Source organism: Buteo buteo, chromosome 19, assembly GCF_964188355.1.
Source record: "Buteo buteo chromosome 19, bButBut1.hap1.1, whole genome shotgun sequence".
In the NCBI taxonomy this organism is placed as follows: domain Eukaryota; kingdom Metazoa; phylum Chordata; class Aves; order Accipitriformes; family Accipitridae; genus Buteo; species Buteo buteo.
The window spans coordinates 19560255-19583701 of record NC_134189.1 but is presented as its reverse complement, the minus strand read 5'-3'; the positions used below and the strand labels follow the sequence as shown (position 1 = coordinate 19583701).

The window sequence follows — 23447 nt, the reverse complement described above, 5'->3', positions numbered from 1 at the left end:
GTATGTTTGTAAAGCTGATTCCCCTAGACTAAGTCTTACGAAATCTTTAAGTGTATGTGCATCCTCGGTACATCTGCAAAACTAAATTCGCTTATTTATTACATTTCCTCCGAAATATGTATTTCTATAAATGGCAGGTTTTTCAGGAAAGGCTGATTAAAATCTGGCAAGTAATAAATGAAACGCATTAGAAAAATTTCATTTCCCCCACTCATTCTGGTGTTCACGAAGCTTTAACCATATATTATTATGGTTAGTTCTGATCTCACTTATGGTAGGGTCATTCCCAAGTGGCTTAATTGACTTCAATATTCTCACTTTAGCTTATACAACCAGATTCTGATGTAAACTACTATGTAAAACATCTAGCATGTTAATCTCTGTCTTCTGTTTCTTGTTTATAATTGCAAAGTTTCTGACTGCACTGAGATAGCAAAATGCAGTTTAATGGATAAATGTAATGCTACAGTTCGCAACGCCTTTTCAGTGTCTTTTTTTTTTTCCTTCTCTGTTCTAAATGTGTACTTGTATAATATTTTGGAAGTCACATTTTTCCAGACATCACCTGGTTATAAAGACCTCTTTAGAGATAAGTATTTCAGTGAAGCTCTTCTTAGAATTACTGTCCCAAGCACCATGTCAGTTTAAAAAACTACAGTACAGAACTCTCTTCTGTAGGCACTGAGAAAAGAGGAAGACTATCTTGCCTGTTCTTCTGATCTGCAACTCTATCCTCATTTTGCTTAACACACTCTCTGGTGGTTTGCCTTGTCTGGTTTTAAGTGATTCATACAGTAAGACTTTAGTATCAGATAAAAGAGCAGTAATTTCCTGGGACAAATATTTGGAAATATGTATATCCATATTTAACAGCAATTAGTGAGAATAAATGAGGAATCTATAAACTAATCAATTACTCAATCATATCACATCCTTCTTGCTTTACTTAGGAAGCAGTTCCTTGAGGCTTGGTTCTTTTCTCGTTGCCACTTGTGTAATTATGGAGCAACTCTTCTAAATAACTGCAGTCACCCCAGAGTAAAACTGACATATGTGAGAGCTGAACCAAGCATGATGAAGCTACCTCTCCAAGAAAAGCAAGCAGCAGTCAGGCCTTAGCTAAAATATTTCTGCCCATTCACCAAGCGGCAGCAAATTTTGATGCTTTGTAGGTCAGGTTTCCTCTCTAAGAGCAGGATACAGAGGTGCTGACTTGGGTATTTCCTTAGGGTAATGCATCTATTTAAAGAACATACAGACACTTGCTGATTACCACAAGGGTGGTTATAAACAGCACACAGTCAATTCCCCTTTGCAGAAACATCACGGCCTTGTCCCAAGAAACATATGCTTTGGTATCCTTTCTTTTCAGGGTGCTCACAAAACCGAGAGGCAGCTGTTTAGACACATCCAGCCACCCCTTTCTCTCCTCTGTCCCTGCCTTTGAATGGGGGAAACCTTTGCCCAAGGCTGTGACCCTGTGGTGTGGAAAAGTGGCTGGATCATTAAGCCTGGCTTTTATATCTGTGCTCTGTTACACAAAGGACGCTCAGAAAGGTCTAAATGCTCAGACAAAGACGAGAGCTTCAACCCACAGAGTATCCTTAACAATTTTGTGTGTGTGGTTACTGCTTGGGATTTTTAACTTTTCTGTGAAGAATTTTATCATGGGTGTGATACATCATGTGCAAACCATTAACTCCTTTCACCATAGCCATATATTTTCAAAAACAATAGTGCTCTTTATTAAAGCACTTAAAAATAGCATTCTAGTGCAAAAGGTTATCCAATGCCTTTCTACTGTAGAGTATGTCAGCAGCTCTTTGACAGTTTGCAGTGCACGTCAGTGATTTATTTGTGAAATTCCTAGAGAGCAGGGGCAAGCTGCATAAAAGTCTTGATGCGTTAAATTCAATGATGTGTAATAAAAAATGTAACAGCTGATAATGCAAACATATTGAGGAGGTCACGAAGAATACACTTTCAGTCTGCAAAGCTGTTGAGAGTTGGGACCTAAGGACAAGCAAACGGGAATCATTGTTGCAAAGGTCAAATTTTATTTTAATGTGGTCAGGGAGGGACTTAGCAGCACGGTGGAAAGAGAGGAAGAGGCTGATGTTTATTGACACTAACAAGGGACAGGGACCGCTACCTGGCCGCACCTCTCCACTGCAGATGAGAGCTGAATCTGATCCTAGGACAAAGCCCTTGTCTCATCCTGATGTAGGAGTTTGGTAATGCTGACTTTCCTTAGAACCTTAAATCACCAGCTAATGTGAATCGACATTGCTGTATTGCTTTCTATTGCTACAGGACATGAGCTGGTTCCAATAACTTTAACCTAGCCTGCAGATTTACACCAGCTGAAAACCTGGCTCCAAGCAGACTGTGAGGGAATTTCCTTGACTTTTCTCCCCCTTCCCTTTAGAAATAAATTACTGCTGCATGTTTTCCATTTTCCTATAAGCTTTCTATTCAATGATCCAAACACTCCAAAATAAACACGTACATTTCCTTCCTTGGTACTCTATGTCAGGATCTATTTAACTGCCTCTGCAAGAGCAAGTGATCCTAAAAATCCCTCTGTTGTGATTAAACTGAAATTTCTTTTATTTTTAGAACCATTTCTGAGTGTACATGTTACACCTCAGCAATACTTCCTGCTGTATTCACATTCTTGCAGTGCTTCTAGGTGCATTTCCTAGGGCTGTACACTGCTATTGGACTTACGAAAGACCATTAGACAAATTTTGCTATAACTTGTTCTAATTCAAGTCTGGAGTAAATACAGCCATTCGCAAGTAATTCTGAGTGTGTAAGCTGATAAATGTACAGTGGAATCTCCTGAAATGAAATGGGATGAAAACTGAATTACGGCACAGCAAAGTAGGACCTGTGATCTTGAGTATAGCGACCTTTTCTTAAAATGAAATTCTAGCATTGGAGTGTGTGTATGTGTGAGGAAGCGGTAACCAAACTGATGCTGCTGGATACGTATTACTTCTTCCTGTGTTTATTTACTTATTATCACTTGTATTGTAGTAACAACCAAAGGCCTAAACTGAGATCAAAGAATTGTTTTGTAGGTTGCTACAAAATACATAAATTAACATACATAATTTAATTGGGCTGGCTCTAGTGTGAGGACAGCAGACCAGGACAGTAAGGGAAGAGTCAGGAACAGTGTGGCCCCACTGTCCTTTTTGCCCACAGCTGTGACAGCGTGTGGAAGCTGCTGTGCCGAGTAAGAGCTTGGTTATATGGGATAAAGATGACTAATGTGGTTGGGGCTGGCCATACCCAGCAGTAGCAAACACTGCCCCGTGCCTCCCTGTGCCTTGGGAGCGATGGGAACAGACAGTTCAGCTCACCAGAGGTTTTGTCCCAGTTACACACATCCTTGTCTCCCACTGCAGAAGTGGCAAGGCCCTCTCTGCCTCTGGCCACTGTATCATTTGAGTTGCAAAACTCAGTTTCACCTATAGCCTTGGGAAGCCCAGAACTGGCTGCAACAGCTTGTGCTGGTATCACTCCACACACACTGTATTCCTTTATGCTGGTGGAGGGTCTGGCCACAGGGGTTGTGCCAGACCGTTTACCGTCTAACTTAATGCATTATGTAACCAAGAGGTGTGAGCACAAAATTTGGTATATTCAAGCTTGGTTTTTGATTTACAGAATAATCTGCTCAGAGACCAGATGTGTTTTAAGTGCCCCATGACTGGGAAAATGGGTGCACGCTTGCCCCTCTCCCTGTGTAAAATCCCACCACTTTCATTTAGTGGCCTTGTAAATGCACCCTGCCCACACAGATTTTGGCACTGGTGTGCATGAATGCAGAAGTCACAGGGAACAGAGAGTCCAGTCCTGCGTCATTTGGATGGGCCAAAAATGCCATTCAATGGGCCATATTTTAGCCTTTAGGGCAGCAGTGAACGAAAATCATTGACAGGTCATGAAGGTACCACAGCAAGGCTTCTTCATAGAAGGGGCAGCACCACATCTTCTGTGGGAGAGGCTACATAAGATGAGGCCAGCGCGCTCCTTGCCATCTGCATTCAGGGCATCCCAGCAGGAGTTAATGCAGCCCTGTGCTGACCAAGCTACAGCTGGCAAGCAGCTGCATCCAGACGATAGCCCCGATCGAGAAACAGGGATTTGCCAACCCGAACTTTCTGTGTGAAACTAGTGATTTCAATTTAAACTTCTCGCTTGCCTGTCCCTTGCCTTGCCACGATCTTGGGCTCCAAACCCACCAGGCAGTTCCATGGACTGCAAGCCTGGCTGCCTCAGCTTTTTAGGCTCCGAGCTCTTCTGCTGAGAGATCTGTGGACCACTGAGATCAGAGGCTTCCAGCCTTCCCTAAAGTTGTCCAGCAAGTTGTCCAGCGTCTCCAGTGGCTGAGTCTCTCAGGCTGGTCCATATCCCTGAAATAGCTGACTCCCAAGCACAGCAGCTTCTGAGGAGGGCTGGCCTGGGATTCTGCTTCCAGTTTCCCAGGGGAGCAGGGGAAATACATCCTGTCCGAGAAGAATGTGAACTGCTACTGCTGCTGGAATGCTTTTTACTCCTTTGAAAAACATTAGGTCTTCATGCGTTGTCCTGAGCTGCAGGAACATGCTCGGCTTGCAGGTCTAGGCAAAATAGGCAAAAGACTGTTAGGGTGGAAAAAGGGACTTAGTTTCCAAAGTGCTGACAACATTTTGATTTTTTTTCCTGAAGTAAAAAGTCTGCAGCAAAAGAGTAGCTGTCTTGGAAAGAAAATACCTCATTCTTTTTCTCTTTATGCACTGTTTTAATATTTTTCCATGTGTTTCTGATCATCTCAGAGAGATGTACAGTTTTACCAAACTCCAGAGAAATAAAACTCTTGGTGAGCTAGAAATCAGCTAGATTTTAAAGATTTTAATAATACCAATGGATATGTGTGGAGGCTAGTGATGCTGAAGGGTAGGCAATGCTAACGTGTAAACCTAGGCTTAAGCAAGTGGCAGAACTGCCATTTACTGAGAGTAGGGTTGAACTCTAGGTCATTCCAAAAGGCAAAGTTAACGCAGTGTTTTACTTCGGTGTCGCTCCCAGCCTGGTTCAGCCGCATATGCAGATTCCTCTCACCCACAGACAGGGTGCTTTTAAGCAGGATGGACTTAGGTGGAACCAAAGGTTTTGCTCAAGGCCTCCCAGCTCTGCGCTGAGAGCACAAACTCTGCTAAGGCACTAGTTATTCTCCACAGTTCTCCCCAGTCAAAGAAAGACATAAAATTCATTATGAGAGCATCAGGGAGCAGCTGACCCTAGAATGACACAAAAAGCATGGGATGTAGCACTACCATGTTTCCTCAGCTACCTGGTTTCTCCCACTAGCTAGAGCTGAGGGGCAATTCACAGAGCCAGTCACTGTGCTGTGCCTGCCGTGCTGACTCACGAGGATGGGAAGAGGAAAACAAAACACGCAGGAGAAAGGTGGGAGCCGCTTGCGAGAAGTGGGTCATGCTGGGGCTGGCACTCTCTGGTCACCTCCTGCAGGTTCCACTGGAGAAGCAGATGTCTGGTGTGTCTCAGGACTACATTTTGCTGCAGCTGGTCCAGTCACACTGCAAGTGTGTGGTATGGAGCCCCCTGCACTGCTCTTCCATGCTGTCTCGGGTGGGAGAGATCTACTAAGTCCTTCTTCCTAGTGTTTCTTTTTGGCACCCTAAAGGCATAGGTGCAGTGGGATGGTGAACTTCCACTGTGTCTAATGCTCCCTTTTTCTCCCCACATGGTAGTTTTCAGTCCCTTGGGACACCCGTTAGATCTGCAGTCTTGCATATTCAGTTAGTTTTGGGTGGTGAGCTGCGGGTGCCAATAATAGAAATGAGGCATCTAATCGCTTGGTTTAGAGAGGCAATTTGGACACCCCACTGGTTTTTCCAAACATTTCTGGCCTAATCGGAATGAAGCCCATTAAATTCAGTGGGCTTTGGATGATTTCCTATATACACAAAACTTGAAAAATTATGCTTTAAAAGAAATACCAAAGTTAAATTGGGAATTTGTAACAATTCTCTTTGTATTTTAATTTAGTGGCTGTATGCTGACAATATAATTAGAGAGATGCTATGTTAATTAATGCCAGATGACATTAGTAGGATGGCAAAAGCATCCAGTTTTCTAAAGAATAGTTCACAGTTGAACTGTTCTCTCTCCCCACCCCATTTTTAGCAGAGAACTATATTCAAAAAGTCAGACAGCTGTATTAATCCAAAAGTCAAACCATTTACAAATACCAGTAATGTGGTGTATCTTAGGAGATAACTTTCAAGCCAAATCTAATGTTATTGCAGAAAAATACATTAACCATGTTTCCTCAGTGCCTTCATATGAAAAAGAAGGAAGGTTTGCAGGACCTTGTGCTATTCTTGAGTTTAAAGTGGATAGTGGACAACCTAGCTGCCACTGAAGCTAAAGGAGCTTAGAACCTAGACTTGTGCTTTATATAGCTGAGCATTTGAAAGGTAATTTTTGGTTTAGGGTTTGTGGATTTCTTGGGGTCCATCAGATAATTTGAAAAGGATTTGCAGTGACGAGGCAAAACATGTTCACATTCAGTGTGAGTCCATATATGCTGTGTTCATATACCGTGTGAGTTCATCTATGTTAAACATCAGTCTATACATGTAAAATTTCTAGGAGGTCCATACTACTACAGGAAATTTGATAGGGAATAAAAATTAACACCCCATGAGAACTATAGCCTTTATTTTAACATAAACTCACATATTTAAAATTGCATGTATAGAGATATTTATCTCTGGATGTAAATATTTATATATTTAAGTTCACTGTATGCTGTCCTATATATGTCTTGTAGATCCTGTCTTGAGTAGAGTTAGTGAGTTAAAAGTCTTGGGGAATATAATTGTATCCTGCTGTGTCAGCAAACAAAAATTTGTAAGGGCATTTGTACTGCTCTAGATAGGACTTAAAAGAAAAATCTTCTGTAGGTGGTCTTAACAACAATAGGGCAGCATAACGAAGTTGGCAGGACTTCCTTAAAAGTCTTAATTTTCCTGGGAGGAGAAGAGGAAAAGGTAAAAGCTGAAGGCTGGTATGTACATCCCAAATGACAGGAATGTCTCAAATGCTGCTCCTGAGTGACACATGCATGGAATCTTACACCAGAGCAAAATAACGTGGCTGCATAAAACAAAACACACAGCCTATATAAAACCATGCAGCCAGGTCAAATGTCTTCACAAACTTTGTCATGTAAACACTTCACATGTGCAGACTGATCAGGTAGTGTCTGTCCTTGCGCAAAGTACCATAGTGGTGGCCTAAAAGCATGAAACTACCATTAAAGCCAGTATTGTGGCCTCTGGCTAAACAAACTGAAGTATAACCATCTGCTTATGCATGGCCAGGACTGAATCTGACAGTGGTTATCTGACAATGTATGCATCACTACTGGCCATACTGGCCAGGGACCCTTGGCCTATCTATGTGTGACTGAAAAATTCTCTTTACTAATATTCCTAATTCACAGCAGGCAAACTTGAAGTTGCATGAACCCACTTATCTTCCTGTAGTAACTCTACATTGGCTTTGCATCTGCTTTGCATAGACTTCAATGCCAGGAAAAGCCACAGGAAAATTAACTCTTGTCTCAGCTTGTCTGACACTCTCTGTTAACAGGGAAAGCTTACTATTTATCTTGATGCTGGAGCTGTATTTTACATTTCCTCCCCCCCACCTTGCAACTGCTGACGGGTGGTGAAAGCTTATATATTCTCAAAGTTAAAATGTCACTGAATTTATTGTATAATCTTTGGGATTGGGCAAATCCGAGTAGCGTAATTATGTGTCTGATGGGATTATACTTGGCCTAGTGCTTGATATTGTAAAGGAAGCATTTTGTCAGAGTACGGAGTTGTGACTGCTGATTTGCCCTCAAAGATCCATATCCATGGAGGATCCAGAAGACTGGGACTGGAATATTTTAATGCAAATGTGAAGAAGCCTTTGAATTGATGAATATGCTTTAACTTCACAAAGGTATTTAGCTCCAGCACACTGAAGTGTTTTGGGATTTGAGGACGTGCATCTTCCTTGCCTGTGTGCAGAATTCTCTGTGCAAATTGCATTGAAGAAACAATCACTAAAATGAAGTCAGTAACTTATAGAGCAGCACTTCTGCAAAATCTAGGAGGTCTTGCATCACTTGCACAGACTTTTCACCAGCTTTCATATCAATGCAGTATATGGGTTGGCACTTAATATTTTTGATCAGCTCATTTATTTCAGCTTGTTTTCAAACCACTTCACACACAAGCCTGAGAAGCTATTTCTAAGTGAAATTTAATTGAAGCAAACAGCAGTTTCATAACAGACATTTATAAACAAATCTGTGCACAAAAAAAAAATATCAAGCTTTGCATTCTGCTTTTTCCAGAATCTGAACAAATCTTTTTTCCTCCCAATGATATGCAAAATGATTGTTTGCACATTTCATTGAGATCGTATGGAGATACGACAATTCAAGCTGTCATCAGGACCTGAATTTTTCACAGGGAAGGTTCTAACAAAGGCAGCTGTTCTCCGGATACTCTTCTGATCCCAGCTGTGACTGTGTGGGTTTAAAGATGAACAGCTTCTCCCCATATAAAGCCCTCTAGATGAGAACAAACCATCAAAGCTGTTTGTGGAACACCAGCATTATGTGCAGAACTGGGCAAGTTTTCCTGTTACGCAGACATTTTCCCACTGCATTTGGAAGAACCACAACACTCAAATAGTTTTCCTAGGGGGGGCAAAATACAAAAGTGAGATCCGGCTATCCTAAAATTGCTGATCGGGGCGTTTACCTCAGTTACCGAACATCTGCATTCAAATCCTTTCTTTGCCTCTTTCACACCACAGATGGGAATGTGGGTTTCCCACATCCCAAGCTTGTGGTTTTACCACCAGGCTACTTGTTCTTTGAAAGCAGGTCTTTCTTTTGGTTTTTACATCTGCTCATGTGAGGTAGCCTACTTAATAAGCAAACTGAATCACTCAGTTTTAACTCTAATTTGTGAGATTGATTTCATGCTACACCGTCACATGTGTTTTTGCGAGTCTTTTTTTTATTGAGGCTGTTGGGAAACAATCTAATAAGATTTAACACAAAAATGACCAGGTTACTAACACCTAAATCTCTGGGAGACGAGAAATGGGGATCATAAAGAGTTTCCCAATTTCATTTTCTCCGCAGCTCATGACAGTATATACCCTCCCACTGTATATGAGTATCCTTACAGAAGCTCCCATAGGAGTCCACAAGACTTTTGGCACTGATTTCAGTGACAGAAGAGACTCATTTCAAGAACACAGGAAAAGCTTGTCTGATCTTTTGCTGGCTTTGCCTGAAGAGACACCATTTTTCACACAACAGCTCAAAGATGTGTTTGTTTTCCACCTGAGTCTTAACACCTTAGCATCAGGGAGTAGTGCTGAACACCACCACAGGGGCTTTGGCTTATTTACGTGTATTAATCATAGGAACACACTTTCTAAATTAGACGGCATAGTTCCAGAGGGTTAATGCCTTCGATGCTCGTCTGGGTATGGCCCAAAAGCAGAGCGCCTTAGCTGCGCACTGAGAATGAAAGAAGCTGGAAGTTGTCACACGCAGTTGCAGAGAACAAAGCTCCAGCCTCTTAAATTAAAACTCTTGCACACCAGATGTGTAGACACGACATATTTATTTTTGACCTTCCAATTTAAAGAGGGAAAGCAAAACTGGGCAAATTAATCCCTTGTGTGAGCCAGTCGACACCACTGGAGTTACCCTCCAAATAAGCTTTGTTAGGAATAAGGTTCGCTACCTTTGTCTGAGACCTGGCGATGTGTTTCAGAAAAATCTTACTGTTTGGGATGTAACACAGGCATATAAATGACATTACAGTATATTAATCAACACATTAGAGCCTTTCAATTACAGGGAATTATGGTTTTGGCCTTTTAATAAGAAAATAGGCTTCACTATGCAGTTGTTAACTTCCTTCCGAAAAAAACCCGTGTTTATTAACTTTTATACAGAGCATCCCGGTAGCCAGTTTTTGAAAGGAGTGCAAACCGACCAACTTTAACGGGCGCCTAAGTTTTGCAGCAGTTCCACAAGGCCTCTGCTGACACTTTCACGACCGGCTACGGATAAAAACGCTTTTTATATTTAGCCAGGGACTATCTTACGCCTGCCCCGGCCGGGCAGCCAACTCGCTCCCCTCAGGACGAACCGGTAGAAAGCCCTTACGGCGGCCCTTACGCCTCACGCCCTCAGTGCCCCCGCTCTGAGGAGCCGCGGCGGTGCGCGCCGGGTCCCCGCCGGCGATGAGGGAGGGGGAAATGGCGAGGAAACGCTGGGAATCGCACTTATTTCCCTCCACCGCCCTCAGAGAACGCACTTCCCGGGTAGGCTTTCCCTCAGGTTGAGACGCAAAACGCCGCCTCCGAGCCCCTCCGGTGCCGGCGGGCGGCGGCCCCGACCTCTCCTCCCCCCTCCTCCCGCCGCGCCGCCTCAACCGCCCGCGGCCGCGGGCGGTTGAGGCGGCGCGGCGGGAGGAGGGGGGAGGAGGAGGAGGAGGGAGGGGCCGAGGCTGCCGCAAGGGGCGGGGGAGCGCGGAGCGCATCGATCGCCCGCCGTCCATCCAGCCATCCAGCCATCCACCCTCTCGGCGCTCGGCTCCCTCGGCAGCTCCAGCCCCAGCCCTCCCCGTCCCCCGCCATTTCAGACCGGGACGGAAAGGGACGCGGAGCGACCGCCGCGGCGGGGCGGGCAAGGGAGGCGCCGGCGTGCTCCCGCGGCCCGCTGCAGCGCCAGGCAGGTACCCGCCTAGTCCTTAGCCCTAGCTCGCTGAACCGGGACGCAGCCGCCGCGCTTAGCTTGCTTTCTTCCTCCCTTTCCCTTCGAGGTGGGGCAGGGGGAAGCGCTGCGGCTTCCCGGAGCCGGGCACCCCCCCCTCCTCCTTCCCCCCGTCCCCCTTCTTCCTCCCGGCGTCGCCCAGCGGAGGGGCAAGAAACGCCGGCAGCCGGGCGGGGGCCGCCTCCCGGCGACTGTCCCGCTGCCGCCCGCGGGGCTGCGCCCTGCCCCGCTTCCCCTCCGCCGGCATCCCCCGGAGCAGCCCTCGCCTGCCCCTCCGCCGTCCTTCCCCGCGGCGCGGGCGGTGGCTCGGCGGCCGCGGGAGGGGGCGGCGGGACAGGTGGCCAACGCCCTCCGGGAGCCCGGCACCCGGCGGCTTATGCCGAGGCAACCCCCCACCCCTCCCCTTTTCCTCATAGATTTAATTTTTTTATTATTTTTTTCCCCTCCTCCCAAATCTTTACCCCCCCCCCTCCCCCGCCGTGCGCGGGGCCGAAGGGCCGGGCCGGAAAGTTTTCGGCGGCCCGGCCGCGTCGCTGGCTCCTGGCTGAGGGGAGCCGGGGCGGGACGGGCAGCCGTATCCCGAGCCCCGGGGACGGTGAAGGTGGGGGGGATCCCGCCGCCGGACCCGCGGCGGAGCTCGGGGCGGTCGCGCTGGGCTCGCCCGGGAAAAAAAAAATAATTGCAGCGGTGAAGCCGTCAGGTGAAGCTGTGCTCGCACCGGCGCTTGTCCCGCCACAGCCGTTTGCAGGAGCGGGGGGAGTCCCGGGTTTGTGGCTCAGCCTGAGCGGCGCTCGGTTTGGCCCGGCTTTCGTAAAAAAACCAGGAGGTCTCCCAGAGTCGCTGGGGCTTTGGGAGAACGCGGTGGAGAACGATATCTGTGCCCCGCAAGAAATACTCTTTGACGTTTTTCAGAATTTAGTGTATCCTTGGGTTTTTTTTCTCTCTGGAATCGGTGCCTTTCAGCTTAGTGCCCACGCTGTGTTTCCTATGTATGACTTTGTTTGAGAAATAGCATTCCCTCACAGCTTTTTGTCTTGTCTTTCAGGGAGGGAGTTGCTTTCCGGTAATAGCAAAGGAACGTGATATTGAATGAAAACGCACCAACAGCATCCTCATTAGTCGGAGCCTGACTCTCTCTGCTTAATGTTGGTTTCTTTGTCATCAGGTCTGCTAAAAAATGACAGAATATAAACTTGTTGTCGTTGGAGCTGGTGGTGTAGGCAAGAGCGCCTTGACAATACAGCTAATTCAGAATCACTTTGTGGATGAATATGACCCTACAATAGAGGTAAACAATTTCATCTTATACTTTTTGTGAAGAGAGATTATCAGTAATAATGGTAGTTGTTTACTTTTGGACAGTTACCACAAAAACATAGAACAAGGGTTTATAATAAAAAGAGCTCAAACATATAATGGTCCGCACTGGGCCAGCATTGGAGAGGAAATAGCTGTGCTTCTGAATCTGGCTGTGGAACAACATCTGCAGTAAAGAATTCACAATTTTTGTCAATTAAAGTATGGTGTTAATTGCCATATCTTGTTGGACAGTTTGGATGCATGTTTATAGGATCTTGGGTGACAGAGTATTTGCTGAATTCACTTGAAAGTGGTTGGCAAAACTTTTCATGTCTTTGCATGCAACCTCTTAAATGTGATTTTCCTTTTTGATATCAAGAAGGAAAATTTGTTCTGAAATGCATGCGTCAAGCTTTCTCAGCTCCTATCATGAGGATCTGTTTCACACGGTGAGAAATGTGTCCTGGAATGTTATGGTGAATGAAGCAAAATTTGGAGCCTGTTTTGTTGTTGTTGTTTTTTGTTTTTTTTTTAAACACACCAGTGCATGTTTCTGTATCTAGAAAAAAATGTTTTAAGATAGCTACTGGAGTGGATTCTTTGAAATACGTGGCACAGTTCCTCAAAATCTGAAATTGTATTTAAGCTTTAAAAGCTGTGATATTTTAAAGGCTTTTAATGAGCAGGCAAGCTCTGCCTTTTAAATACAAGAAAAATGCTAGTGTTGTCTGAAATCTCCTGTGGATCGTTGGATTTAATAACCTCAGACCATATAAAGGGAGAAATGACACTATAATTTACCCAAGATTTTTATGTTCCCAGCACCGAAGCTCTGTAGCTTATGACTTCATTTATATGTTTATACAATGAGGCACTTGCTTCCAAGCTCACTTGAAGGAATTGCAAGGGTTTAAATCTAGGCTTAAAATGGTGACTCGGAAAATGGCTATGTAGTCATTTTCAGGTAGACATAAGCGAAAGGAGCCAGTGCCCTAAGGTGGTAGGAAGCTGTCTTATTTTAGCGAAGTACAGGCCTGAGTTAATGTGCCCCAAATAGAAATGTGTTGGCTTGAGTTTGAGTTTACCTTAACCTGTCTGTATGTTGTCTTGTTTCTCTGTTGCATGGCCGAGTAGTGCTTGTAGAAGATTTTGTGAATAGACCTGTGGAGAGAGGAAGAGTGACTTGCACTAGGAGAGCAGCTCTTTCAATTACTAAGATGTGAAATTTTAAGATAACAACCCAAAACACATGTAAAAAACAGAAACCACACAAAACTCATTGAGAGGAACAAGCAAAATGGGATTTTACTTTTTCCTGCAAAAGGAACTTTGGAGGATGTTGGTCTTTGTAATGCTTGTTCATAATAATCTGGGTTTCTCTTGGGTTAGAGGCATGTTTATGCATTACAAAAAAGTATTGTGGACGTTCTATGTTAGAAGTTGTCATATAAAGTCAGAACTGCGTAAACAATTTAGGAACACAAAAAATTAAATGCCAGTATTCCTGAATCACTTGAGGGATTTTGCTAATCAGCAGGCTGAGTATTTTGAGGAATACCAAATACATTTTAATGTAAAGTAATAAAATGAAAATACAGTTCCTTATAGAAAGAACCTGAAATCCCAGAACTGTGGCTTTTATTTGGTAGTGTTACAGTCATCCTGCACACAGTGGTGTGGTCCAGAATCAGTATGTTGTTGTGAAAGAAACAAACCTTTAACCCAATGGGTTTTACCAGCACCCACAACTTGTCACATGCAACAGTATTAATCTTCTGCAACTTCTACGAGTTCTTGTCTGAGTACTAGTTACGATTTTTTGTCTTGTAAATTCCTTGAGGATGGAGACTGTATCTTCCTACTTGTGGTAAATCACCTTGTGTGCGCTCACAGTGCTATAATCATGCAGGTAAGCTTGTAGGGAAGAAAGAATTCAGTTATAATAAGAGTGGTCTGTGATTTGGAGTGGCAAGCAGGTTGCAGAGAATGGGCTTGTGATTGGGTTTAAGTGCTTCAGTCCTTGCCTGGGCAGAATCCCATTCAGTTGAGAAGGGTTGCTTGATTGTGCTTCCTGTATAGATGCAGTTGTGGTGGTAGGGGCTGGTGAAAGAACAATAGCTGTAGAGTGTTTTTTATGCAGTGTGAGGAAATAAGGCAAAAGTTGCTTTGACTAGTAAATGATAACAGTTAAGATGGCTCAGTAGTGTCACTACTATTGTTTCTCACTTACTGCTGTTTCTTTAATCGCCACACGGCTGTTGACAAAATACTCATTTTCCCTCACAGATACATAATCAAGCTAAATATTTTGGAGTGGACAAAGAAGGGAGTTTAGTGTTTGTTATCTGTAGTGTATTCCATAAAGACACAGTTATTGAATAATTTAAATCCTTCCTGTGATTAATGAAACGAAACTCAACACTTTTAAAATTCTCATGTTGTGAAGACAACGCAGTTAAAGAGAGGAAAAAAAAAATATAGTTACTTAATCACAGATGCATTTACAATGTTAATATTTTTGCTGTTTTCAGTGGAATAGAATTAATGATTCAACAAATAACTTGTTTGGAAAATGTGAAGTTGCATGGCCTGCTTGAGTATTTACTTATATCTGAGCATAGCAGATGATGGGGGGCAGGGGGAGGTTTAAAATGAATGTATGTTTGGGTGGCTACTGTTATTCAAATATATGTGCCTTATATGTTTCACAATTTCATATCTTATTTGAAGTAGATGTCCGAGCACAGATTTATAGCCAAGCGATTTTAAGTGGTTTTTTTTAACTGTATGTACACTAACACTAACCCTTGTAAATCTGGCCTAATACACAGACCAGTTGGACTAGTGCCCTCTACCGGTCGAGGTTTGTTAAATCTTTATTTGTGCTCTCTTGTGTGATAATACAACTTCTAAATTTTTTATTTTATTTTTATTTTTTCTACAGCTTCAGCATGTTTAGTGCTAAATATATGTCATCTTTTCAATGTCCTAGAGAAAAAACAGCTTTCCTAGTAGCCTGTCAGAGGCTTTTCAATTGGATTAGCAAAATCCCTTGGCCGATTTACGAACACTGATATTTAAGTCTGTGTTCTTAAATGACCTATGCACCTGTGAAACTTCCACCAATATTTAGTAATAGCTTAGTCTTAGTAGCTGTGATATTTTAACATTAAATCACTGGTATAATGGATTTTTACAAAATAATAGTTACTTGCTTAGATGGGATTTATTAAGCAGTGGGGTTTTTTTAGATAAATTCCATATGTAGCATATAGCTGAGATTTCCTATCACATTTTCTAATCGGTGCTTGTGAACAGATGGAATTATTACTCCTTTAGCATAATTCATGGTGATTTTTATGGCTTGTGAAAGGCCAATAAAAGCAGGCTAAATGATTAATGAAATTAAAACTTTTTTTATAGAGATATGCTGAGTCTGTATACTGGGGAAAATTGCAAATTCATACTTGGAGTCGGGTACTACTTCAAAATTAACTTTTAGTTTGCATTTTGTTTTTACTTAATAGCTGTGTACTGGATGTTTCTTCAATGTTCTTCCATTGCATTCATTACTGCAAATCTTCCAATGTGCAGTAAAACTACTGGATTTTTATAAGTTATGAAATTTACAGATTACAAGGTTGGGTTTTTTTGTTATTAAAGGGGAGTCTGGCCATTTGGGTTCTGCAGTTGCATTTTGAAGTAGAAGTGCCACAAGTAGTACAGTAGCATAACTTTTTGTTACATCCTACTTTATATTTTGCAGGACTTGATAATTTTTACTGTATGGTAACACTTAAATAAACAAATTATATCTTTGGTATGTTTATGCTGGTATTCACCATAATGAGGATGGGGGTCCCACTAGCCTGAGTTTTTAATGTGGTGCTTCAGTTTGCTTTCCTACACTGACAAATGTGATTTCAGGTTTGATGTTTTGCAGGGGGAAAAGAAAAAGGCAAAAAAGCAAAGTGCTTATTATTTCAGTAGCTTGGAAGGAAATCATAAGCTTGAATTTTATCCCACGTCTTTCTTTTTCTTCTGCCTCAAATCCCCTTTCTAGTTAGTGACAAAATTTTCTCTCCAGAAGCGAGCAAAACAACTATCATCTCAGTGTTCCTTCTTTTTGTACCTGTGCTGTGCTTTATGCTGGTGCATCTTTGCTGCTACTGCTAACATGGTAGGCATGCTAAAGCCAGCAGTTCTTAAAAGTGATTTTTTTTTTTCTCTTAAAAATGACTTTTCTTTGATGAAAATTACTTAAAACTTTTGTTTAGAGCTCAGTTGAGGGGAATTTCTTTTCCTTTGAAGTGCTGAGATGTAAAGGGATAATACAGGCTTTTCAAGAACTGTTTTTCATATTTTTAAACTAGCATTCAAATTGCAAGAGGAGAAAATGAAAGCTTTGTAAATATACCTAGTATAATGATAGAAGTTCTACCAGTACTTCACTGTGAACGGTACTAAAGGTATCATAGGACACGAGGGATCTGCTAATGAATTTAAGTGAATTAGAATAAAGATGTGTCCTTTGGGGGAGGGAGGGAGGTTGGTGTGTTTTTTTTTTTCTTTTTTTTTTTCTTTAAGCAATGAGATGGACTATTAACCTTATTTTAAAACATGTTGGATCTCGTGTATTTGTCTCGGCTCTATCAATATTTAAACAGTATTGAAACATAAGGCATAAACATAGCATAAAGTAAGTTAGTTACTTCTTACTTGAACACTGAATTTACGCTTCTGTGAAATAAATATTTCCAAAATCATATTGGAGGTAAATTTTTATCTTTAAGGTAACAGTCAATATTGTTTTACCTGATACTGTTAAATGTCATCCAGGCTTAAGATAAATGTGAGATTACAGAGTTTGTTTAGTTTAAGATATTGATTCTATACCATTATCTCCTGCTTGTTTTTTAGTGTGAGCAACAAGAAAGAAGAGAGCCTTTTGTAAAAATACAAGTAAATAGAAAGTGCACAGGAGTAGGTATATGGTGCCTTAAAATGGGTACAAAGGAAGGAAGGTCATTCTGAATTCATCTTGAAGTTGGCTAGAATTGCAGCTTTAATTCTTTTGATTCCCTTCCCAGTAGCTTAGGTGCACTTCTGTATAGTGTTAAAAAGAACAATAGCAATATTGTGTTAATCTCTAGCTAAGGGATCTGAAAGGTAATACCAAGATTTTGTGCTTATACCTTTTATTTGTTACAAGTACTGTTTACTGAGAATAATTCATGGCACTGCTCAAAGATCTATTTTAAAAGCTTATTGACGTGGTTTTATTTCAAATATATAGATGTTTATAGAAGTTATTGGGAAAGTAATGCTTATGTTCTTATCGCTAAAACTATGTACTCATAGAAGCCTAGCACCAAAAAGAGCTGTAAGTAGACATGAATATGTAGTTGCTTGAGACTTTGTACAGATTTTAGCCACTTGAATCGGTGACCTGAAAACTTTGATAGCATTGAAATTGTTTGTTCCAACATCTCTGTGAACCAACCCGTCAGGGCTTTTATATGACTCTGTTGGTCTGTCTTGGCTAAAAAGCTTGATCTTCAAATATATTAACACAACTTGGATAACTTAATAACAAATATCATTATATGTACCTGCTTAGGCATACAAAACAGATTTCCTGTCCCAAACACTGAAAGCTTTTTATACTTAATTTCATTTTCAGTGGCATAGATTTTTGGAGTTGTCTCTCTTGTGTACTCTTTCTGTTTTATTATTTTGTACATTGTTGTGGCACAACGCTTTCGTAAACATCCATAGAATGAAGGTCAAATTTTACTTTAAAAAAAAAAAAGGTAAATTGAGTAAGCTTAAACAAAGTCAAACTTTTTAAAATCAGGATTACAAGTTTCTTCAATTCTTCTTTTAACTGAGACAGAGGGGAGATGCTTTTGATCTGAATCCAATTTGTACTTTTTGTCCTTTTGTGCAAAATAAGAAATAAGAACACTGCCCTTTTTCTGTGTGTGTGTGTGCACACGTGTACTGTTACTCACTGAAGATTCAGAATACAGATAAGAACATGTTCTTTCAGTGCTCTTTCCACTTCTGGATTACTGTATACATGTAAATATGGAACACTATTTTCCTACTGTCATTTGTCCATCTGTAAAGTTGGATTTTTAACTGTTTTCAGTCATGCTTGATTACTAGTAAACAACTTCAATATCTCCTGAGTTATAGGTGTTTGAAATCTTACTTTTTTGTGTTTAACCAAGGTTTATGTTTTTTTCTTTTCTTAGGATTCCTACAGGAAGCAAGTAGTAATTGATGGAGAAACCTGTCTCTTGGATATTCTTGATACAGCAGGTCAAGAAGAATACAGTGCAATGAGGGACCAATATATGAGAACAGGGGAAGGCTTCCTGTGTGTATTTGCTATAAACAATACAAAGTCTTTTGAAGATATTCACCATTATAGGTGTGTATATTGAAAGATAATTGACTAACTCTTCTGTTAGGTGGATAGGTTGCTTGCTCTTCCACTAAATAATAGAATGATCTCTTATGAAATAGCATCTAAGGGGAAATTTGCAAGTTAGCAATATTGCAACTTATTTGTGCATTTGTAGGTCTGAAAATCTACTGCCTCATTCACAAGTTAGAATATCTGAAAGCGCTTCTCGTATAAACCAATGTGACTTAGTAATTTGGCCTGTTCATAGAGAAGACTTATCTAAAGGTAAACTTTGGCCATTCCATAGATAAAATTGTGTGCTAAGAGGGGAAAAAACTTACGCAATTGAAATTGTACAGACAATAATGTCAGTTGTTAGCTTTTGTTCTGGGGGTGGAGGGGAAATACCTGTGGAATGTTACTAGAAGAGTAACATGTGTAAGCCCTGATACCTGAGAGTGGCAGACAAGCACAAAATCAGAGTTCCAGGATGACTGCTAAAAAACCTGTTAGTAATTTCTTCATAGTCTCTTTCCTTTTTTAATACTTAGTTAAAAATTTCAACTCATGCTTTCTTTGTCAGCTACATTAATGTAGAAGTAGAAGCAGTCTCTGGTGATTACCATACCAGATAATTTATAACTTAGTAGCTTACTATTATACTGAATTCTCTTTAGGTATTCTCTTAGAAGGCAATGCAGATCCCATCAAAGATCACTGAGTTTAGCAGCATCAGTTTAAGATTAGTCCCAAACACATAATGTTAAGCTATTCATAGTTAGGCATTTATAATGCTGTCAGATCTATGTTGCTGTATGGTGGAGGAGTGTTTTGCTATCAGTATTACCCACAAACCCAACATCTCATAAGCTGAAGTTGCACATTTTTGTTACGAATAGAAGTTACAGTTTCTCATTTAAGGTGGGATACCATCACAGAGTTTCACTTTCTCCTGCATGCCAGCAAGGCAGCTCGTTTGATTGTGTAGTGTGCTAATGTGGGTAGCTAAGCAGGTAGATGCCTACCTACAGAAATAGTTTACTGCTGGCTTATCTCCCTGGGGAGCTGTGGGATCAGGGGAGTACTGTTGCAAATGAGAGGGGCAAAATTGCTGCTGCATACTAACTCGGGGAGAGATCAATATTGAGAACGTGGGTGCTTGCTTTCAGGACTGTTTCTTTTTTATATTTGAATTGAGGTAGCCAGCCTTTGTATAAATTTCATTACATATAAAATGTTCTAATTGAATGTATTGGTACTGGTGACTTAAAAAAAACAACAACCAAGCAGGTAAGAGTTAGCACAGCAGGGATGACAAATGGAAAAAACAAACCAACATATCTATTGCTCTCAGAAAAACCATAAACTCCTCTTCATTATCAAACCAGATTATTTACAAATGGGTTTCCTCTGGTTGTAGAGGAAGAAGGGAAAAGGGCAGGATAGATGTTGATGTAAGGGGAAGAAGGAGCATAGAGGTTTTTATGTGGAATTTTTGTTTTTAAAGAGAGAGTTGCAGATTTGCATAAGAAGGCCTTCCCAGTTTATTTCAAAGAAAGTTGTGAGTTGAATGCTGGAGTTTCTACTGTGCATTCACACACCTGTGAATGACCTTGCAGACTGAAACTGAAGGCTTATAAATAACTAAAAACATTGACTAAATTAAGGAACATATGGCTAGATTATTTGGGAAGGCAAAAGTTATGAAATTAATGATTGTTATTTGACATTCTTGACAAGTACATCTAACTAGTATTTCAAAATGCTTTCTAACTATTGTTTGAAAAGACCCCCTTACCAAATTTCTCCTCGTAGAGAACCAGACCAGTGGTCTTCAATATTTAACCCTGCTGGTCTAAATGCAGAGTTTGTAATGCTGTATTTAATTAAAAAAAAACAAACAACAAAACCCAAAACAAAAAAAGTCCCCAAAAACCAAACCAAAATTGAGACAACAGGCATAGCACTTTTACCTTAGCAAATGAATTGAGTATTAGGAACTGCTGAGTATGAGAGATAAGTAGTAAGATTTACACCAGAGCTTCCTAGGCTTGTTCTGGCATTAGCTGTTAAAAAAAAAAAAAAAGTGTCATGATGTCAAAATCTATAGTAGTTTGCAAAATGCCAACTTTTTTTTTTTTTAAATAAGATGATAAACTTGATGGTGACAGGATTAGTCACTTTATTTTTTGGTGGCTTCTAATAGTGTTATGTGCAGTAAATTAACCTAAAGTATGATGTTGGAATATGTTAATTGAATTTTTAAAATTGTTTTAAAATCTACCATATAGATTATTAATATTAATACCTGTTAAATACAATCTTTCCTTTTTTTTTTTCCTTTTTAGGGAACAGATAAAGAGAGTTAAAGACTCTGAAGATGTCCCAATGGTGCTAGTAGGAAACAAATGTGATTTGCCTTCCAGAACAGTAGATACAAAACAAGCTCAGGATTTAGCAAGAAGTTATGGAATTCCTTTCATTGAAACATCAGCAAAAACAAGACAGGTAAAGCTTGAAACTTACCAGATACAAATGCAGAACTCTCATCTGAATTATCATTTCAGGCGTTGACAATTGCTTGGTCATATCAATAGATACTTTTCTCCAGAGTACAAATTCTTGTGGTGTCTCTTCCTTCTGTCAACTCATTGACAACTCGTAATTGTTTATTAATGAGTGATTTGCTTCAGTTGTGCAAACTCGAAGAATGAGACCTGGCCTGCCATTAACTCTCCACTGTCAGATGGTTGCAGCATTCTTAATGTTGTGAAAGGTTTTAATAGAATAAAAAGCATTTCTACCTAGAGGTTAAGTGCTTTTTTTCCTCAGCAAGACGATTAAGCAGACAAACAGCTAATCAGTTTCTTCTGTTTTAAGTCTTTTCATTAATAACAAAAGGAATTTTTCTTTGAGGCATTGGTTCAATGTTAGTGGGATGTGCTTGATATACCTTTTTATAGCTAAGCGATTGACCATAAGTATTTTTTGAAATTATTGGATTAATCGCTTGTGTAAACTGATACTCTTCTAAGACTTTAGAGCTCACTGTTGGTATATCGTACCCCACTGGTATAGGTGAAAGAGGCAGCCATTAGGGTCCTTTCAGTGCTTCTCTCAGGGTTTGCTAGGACAAAGGTGAACATAGTGGTACATCTGTGCATTCAGGAGGAGATAAGCTATACAGATGTAGATGAAACTGGTTCTGTACTTCTGGAAGAAAGCATTCTTTTTGAAAAATGCTGATTTGTGTTTTTTCTTTTAAGAGTAAAGACTTAATATCAGTACAAATTAGATCAGGCCTGAGTGGCCGAATAACTCATACTCTCTGCATAATCAGAAGTGTTACGTGGAAGTTATGAATCAGGAATTAGGTGTAGCAGAGGAGGCAAATAAGAGCAGAATACTGCAATTTGAGTAACTGCTAAATAGATTCAGCTGCATCACTTGGCAGAATTTCCCCATAGGCAGTACCTAAGTTACTTTTGGATATAAGAAATGAGTATTTTATTAGTGCAAATTTGCTACACCCACCCAAGTTTGACAAGTTGAAACCTGGACTAATTAGTAAAACTTTACAGAGGAATCAAAGGAATGCTAACTTTTGGCAATAGAGAAAGTCTCTGTTGTGTAGTTCCATTTTTTTAATCCTACCTAACTGTAATGACTGAGAATAAATTAGGCCACAAGAGTGTTGTGAAGAATGTGGCATGTAAGTGGACTTGAATAATTACAGTGTTCTTGTTTGGAAGGTCCTGTATTAGTGGCTGGCATTGAGATGTTAGGATAAAAAAGGAAGAACTCTGAAATTATATTTGAGGTTTGAAATAATGGAAATTCTGTAGTAACATCTAGATTGTACTTTGTTCGGCCTGTTTTACAGAGCATCAGGCTTTGTTGAGGAAATACTCCTTTTGCATAGCCACTTTTAATAAAAGTATGTGGATACAATGGTATATTTTCAAAGATTGCTTCTCCCCACCCCCCCTGCAATTTACTCCTACAAGCAGCCCCATCATGCTTAGCCAATACAAAATCACATGCTCAAAAATCACCACTTCAGTTTTATAATGTTTGTTTACACAAAGTAGTACCTGCTTTTTGTATCTCTCAGACTTTTAAGAGGTCTGCCGGAGGTTTGTACATGTTTCAGAGCACAATAGATCAGTCATATTTGACTGTCATTCTATAATTTGACTGCTTTTATCTGTAACTTTATATTTCTGGAGGTGCCAACTGAAACGTTACAGAAGAGATCTGACTGTTGGCTTTTGTTTTTCAAAGCTGAGCTTTACACCCTCTACAGATAAGGAGTCCCTAAAGTAGTCTCATGGATTTTAAAATAAAGATACCCAATAGACTCTTTGAGAATTTTGGCTTCTAAAAGTTGGAACCACTAGGTATGGCTGCTGGTTCTTTTGTAGTGCTGCTAGTAACATGTTGTGTTATGAAACTGCTTCATAAGATGCTGTGTTGTTAAAATATTTTTGAGAAGACAAAATGGAATTGGAGGAAGAACCTGATCTTTAATTATAGCAAGATCATCTAAGTATTTATGTATATGTGTATACATATGCATTTACATATTACAATTTTTCAGTCACATTGTCATATATAAAAAATACATACATATATATATATGCATACCTTCTTCCAGAGTAACTTTTTTAATTAGGGGATTCAAACAATTTTGCAAGCTGCATGTGGTCCATGGACTATTATTTTTATAGGGCAGAATTCGGTCCTTGGCTAAAAATAAATAAATAAATCTAGTCCTCTCTGGTTACATGCAGAACTACCAAGTATGAACAGATGTAGTTGGTGGTCTGGCAACTTCTGGAGTCTGTA

General features: G+C 40.7%; 1 protein-coding gene and 1 long non-coding RNA gene across 7 annotated transcripts in view; one reads left to right on the top strand and one right to left on the bottom strand.

Moving 5' to 3' along the window:
- The first annotated feature begins 10744 nt into the window (after positions 1 to 10744).
- Positions 10745 to 23447, top strand: part of KRAS (KRAS proto-oncogene, GTPase) — a 27751-nt gene continuing 15048 nt past the window's right edge. Inside the window, exons 1-5 of one of the 6 annotated variants that reach the window (XM_075051475.1) lie at positions 10762 to 10847; positions 11931 to 11948; positions 12051 to 12173; positions 18445 to 18623; positions 20948 to 21107. In XM_075051475.1, the coding sequence (XP_074907576.1) occupies positions 12063 to 12173; positions 18445 to 18623; positions 20948 to 21107 (450 nt within the window). In that variant the 5' untranslated portion in view covers positions 10762 to 10847; positions 11931 to 11948; positions 12051 to 12062. Of the gene's footprint in view, positions 10848 to 11930; positions 12174 to 18444; positions 18624 to 20947; positions 21108 to 23447 lie in introns of those variants that run through there. The other 5 variants (XM_075051477.1, XM_075051473.1, XM_075051476.1 and 2 more) reach the window with 5 other exon arrangements.
- LOC142042040 (uncharacterized) overlaps positions 11931 to 23447 on the bottom strand; it is a 23263-nt gene continuing 11746 nt past the window's right edge. Inside the window, exons 2-4 of the long non-coding RNA XR_012653609.1 lie at positions 20573 to 20665; positions 13270 to 13345; positions 11931 to 12055 (exon numbers count right to left, since the gene is read on the bottom strand). This is a non-coding gene — a long non-coding RNA (uncharacterized LOC142042040). The remainder of the gene's footprint in view (positions 12056 to 13269; positions 13346 to 20572; positions 20666 to 23447) is intronic.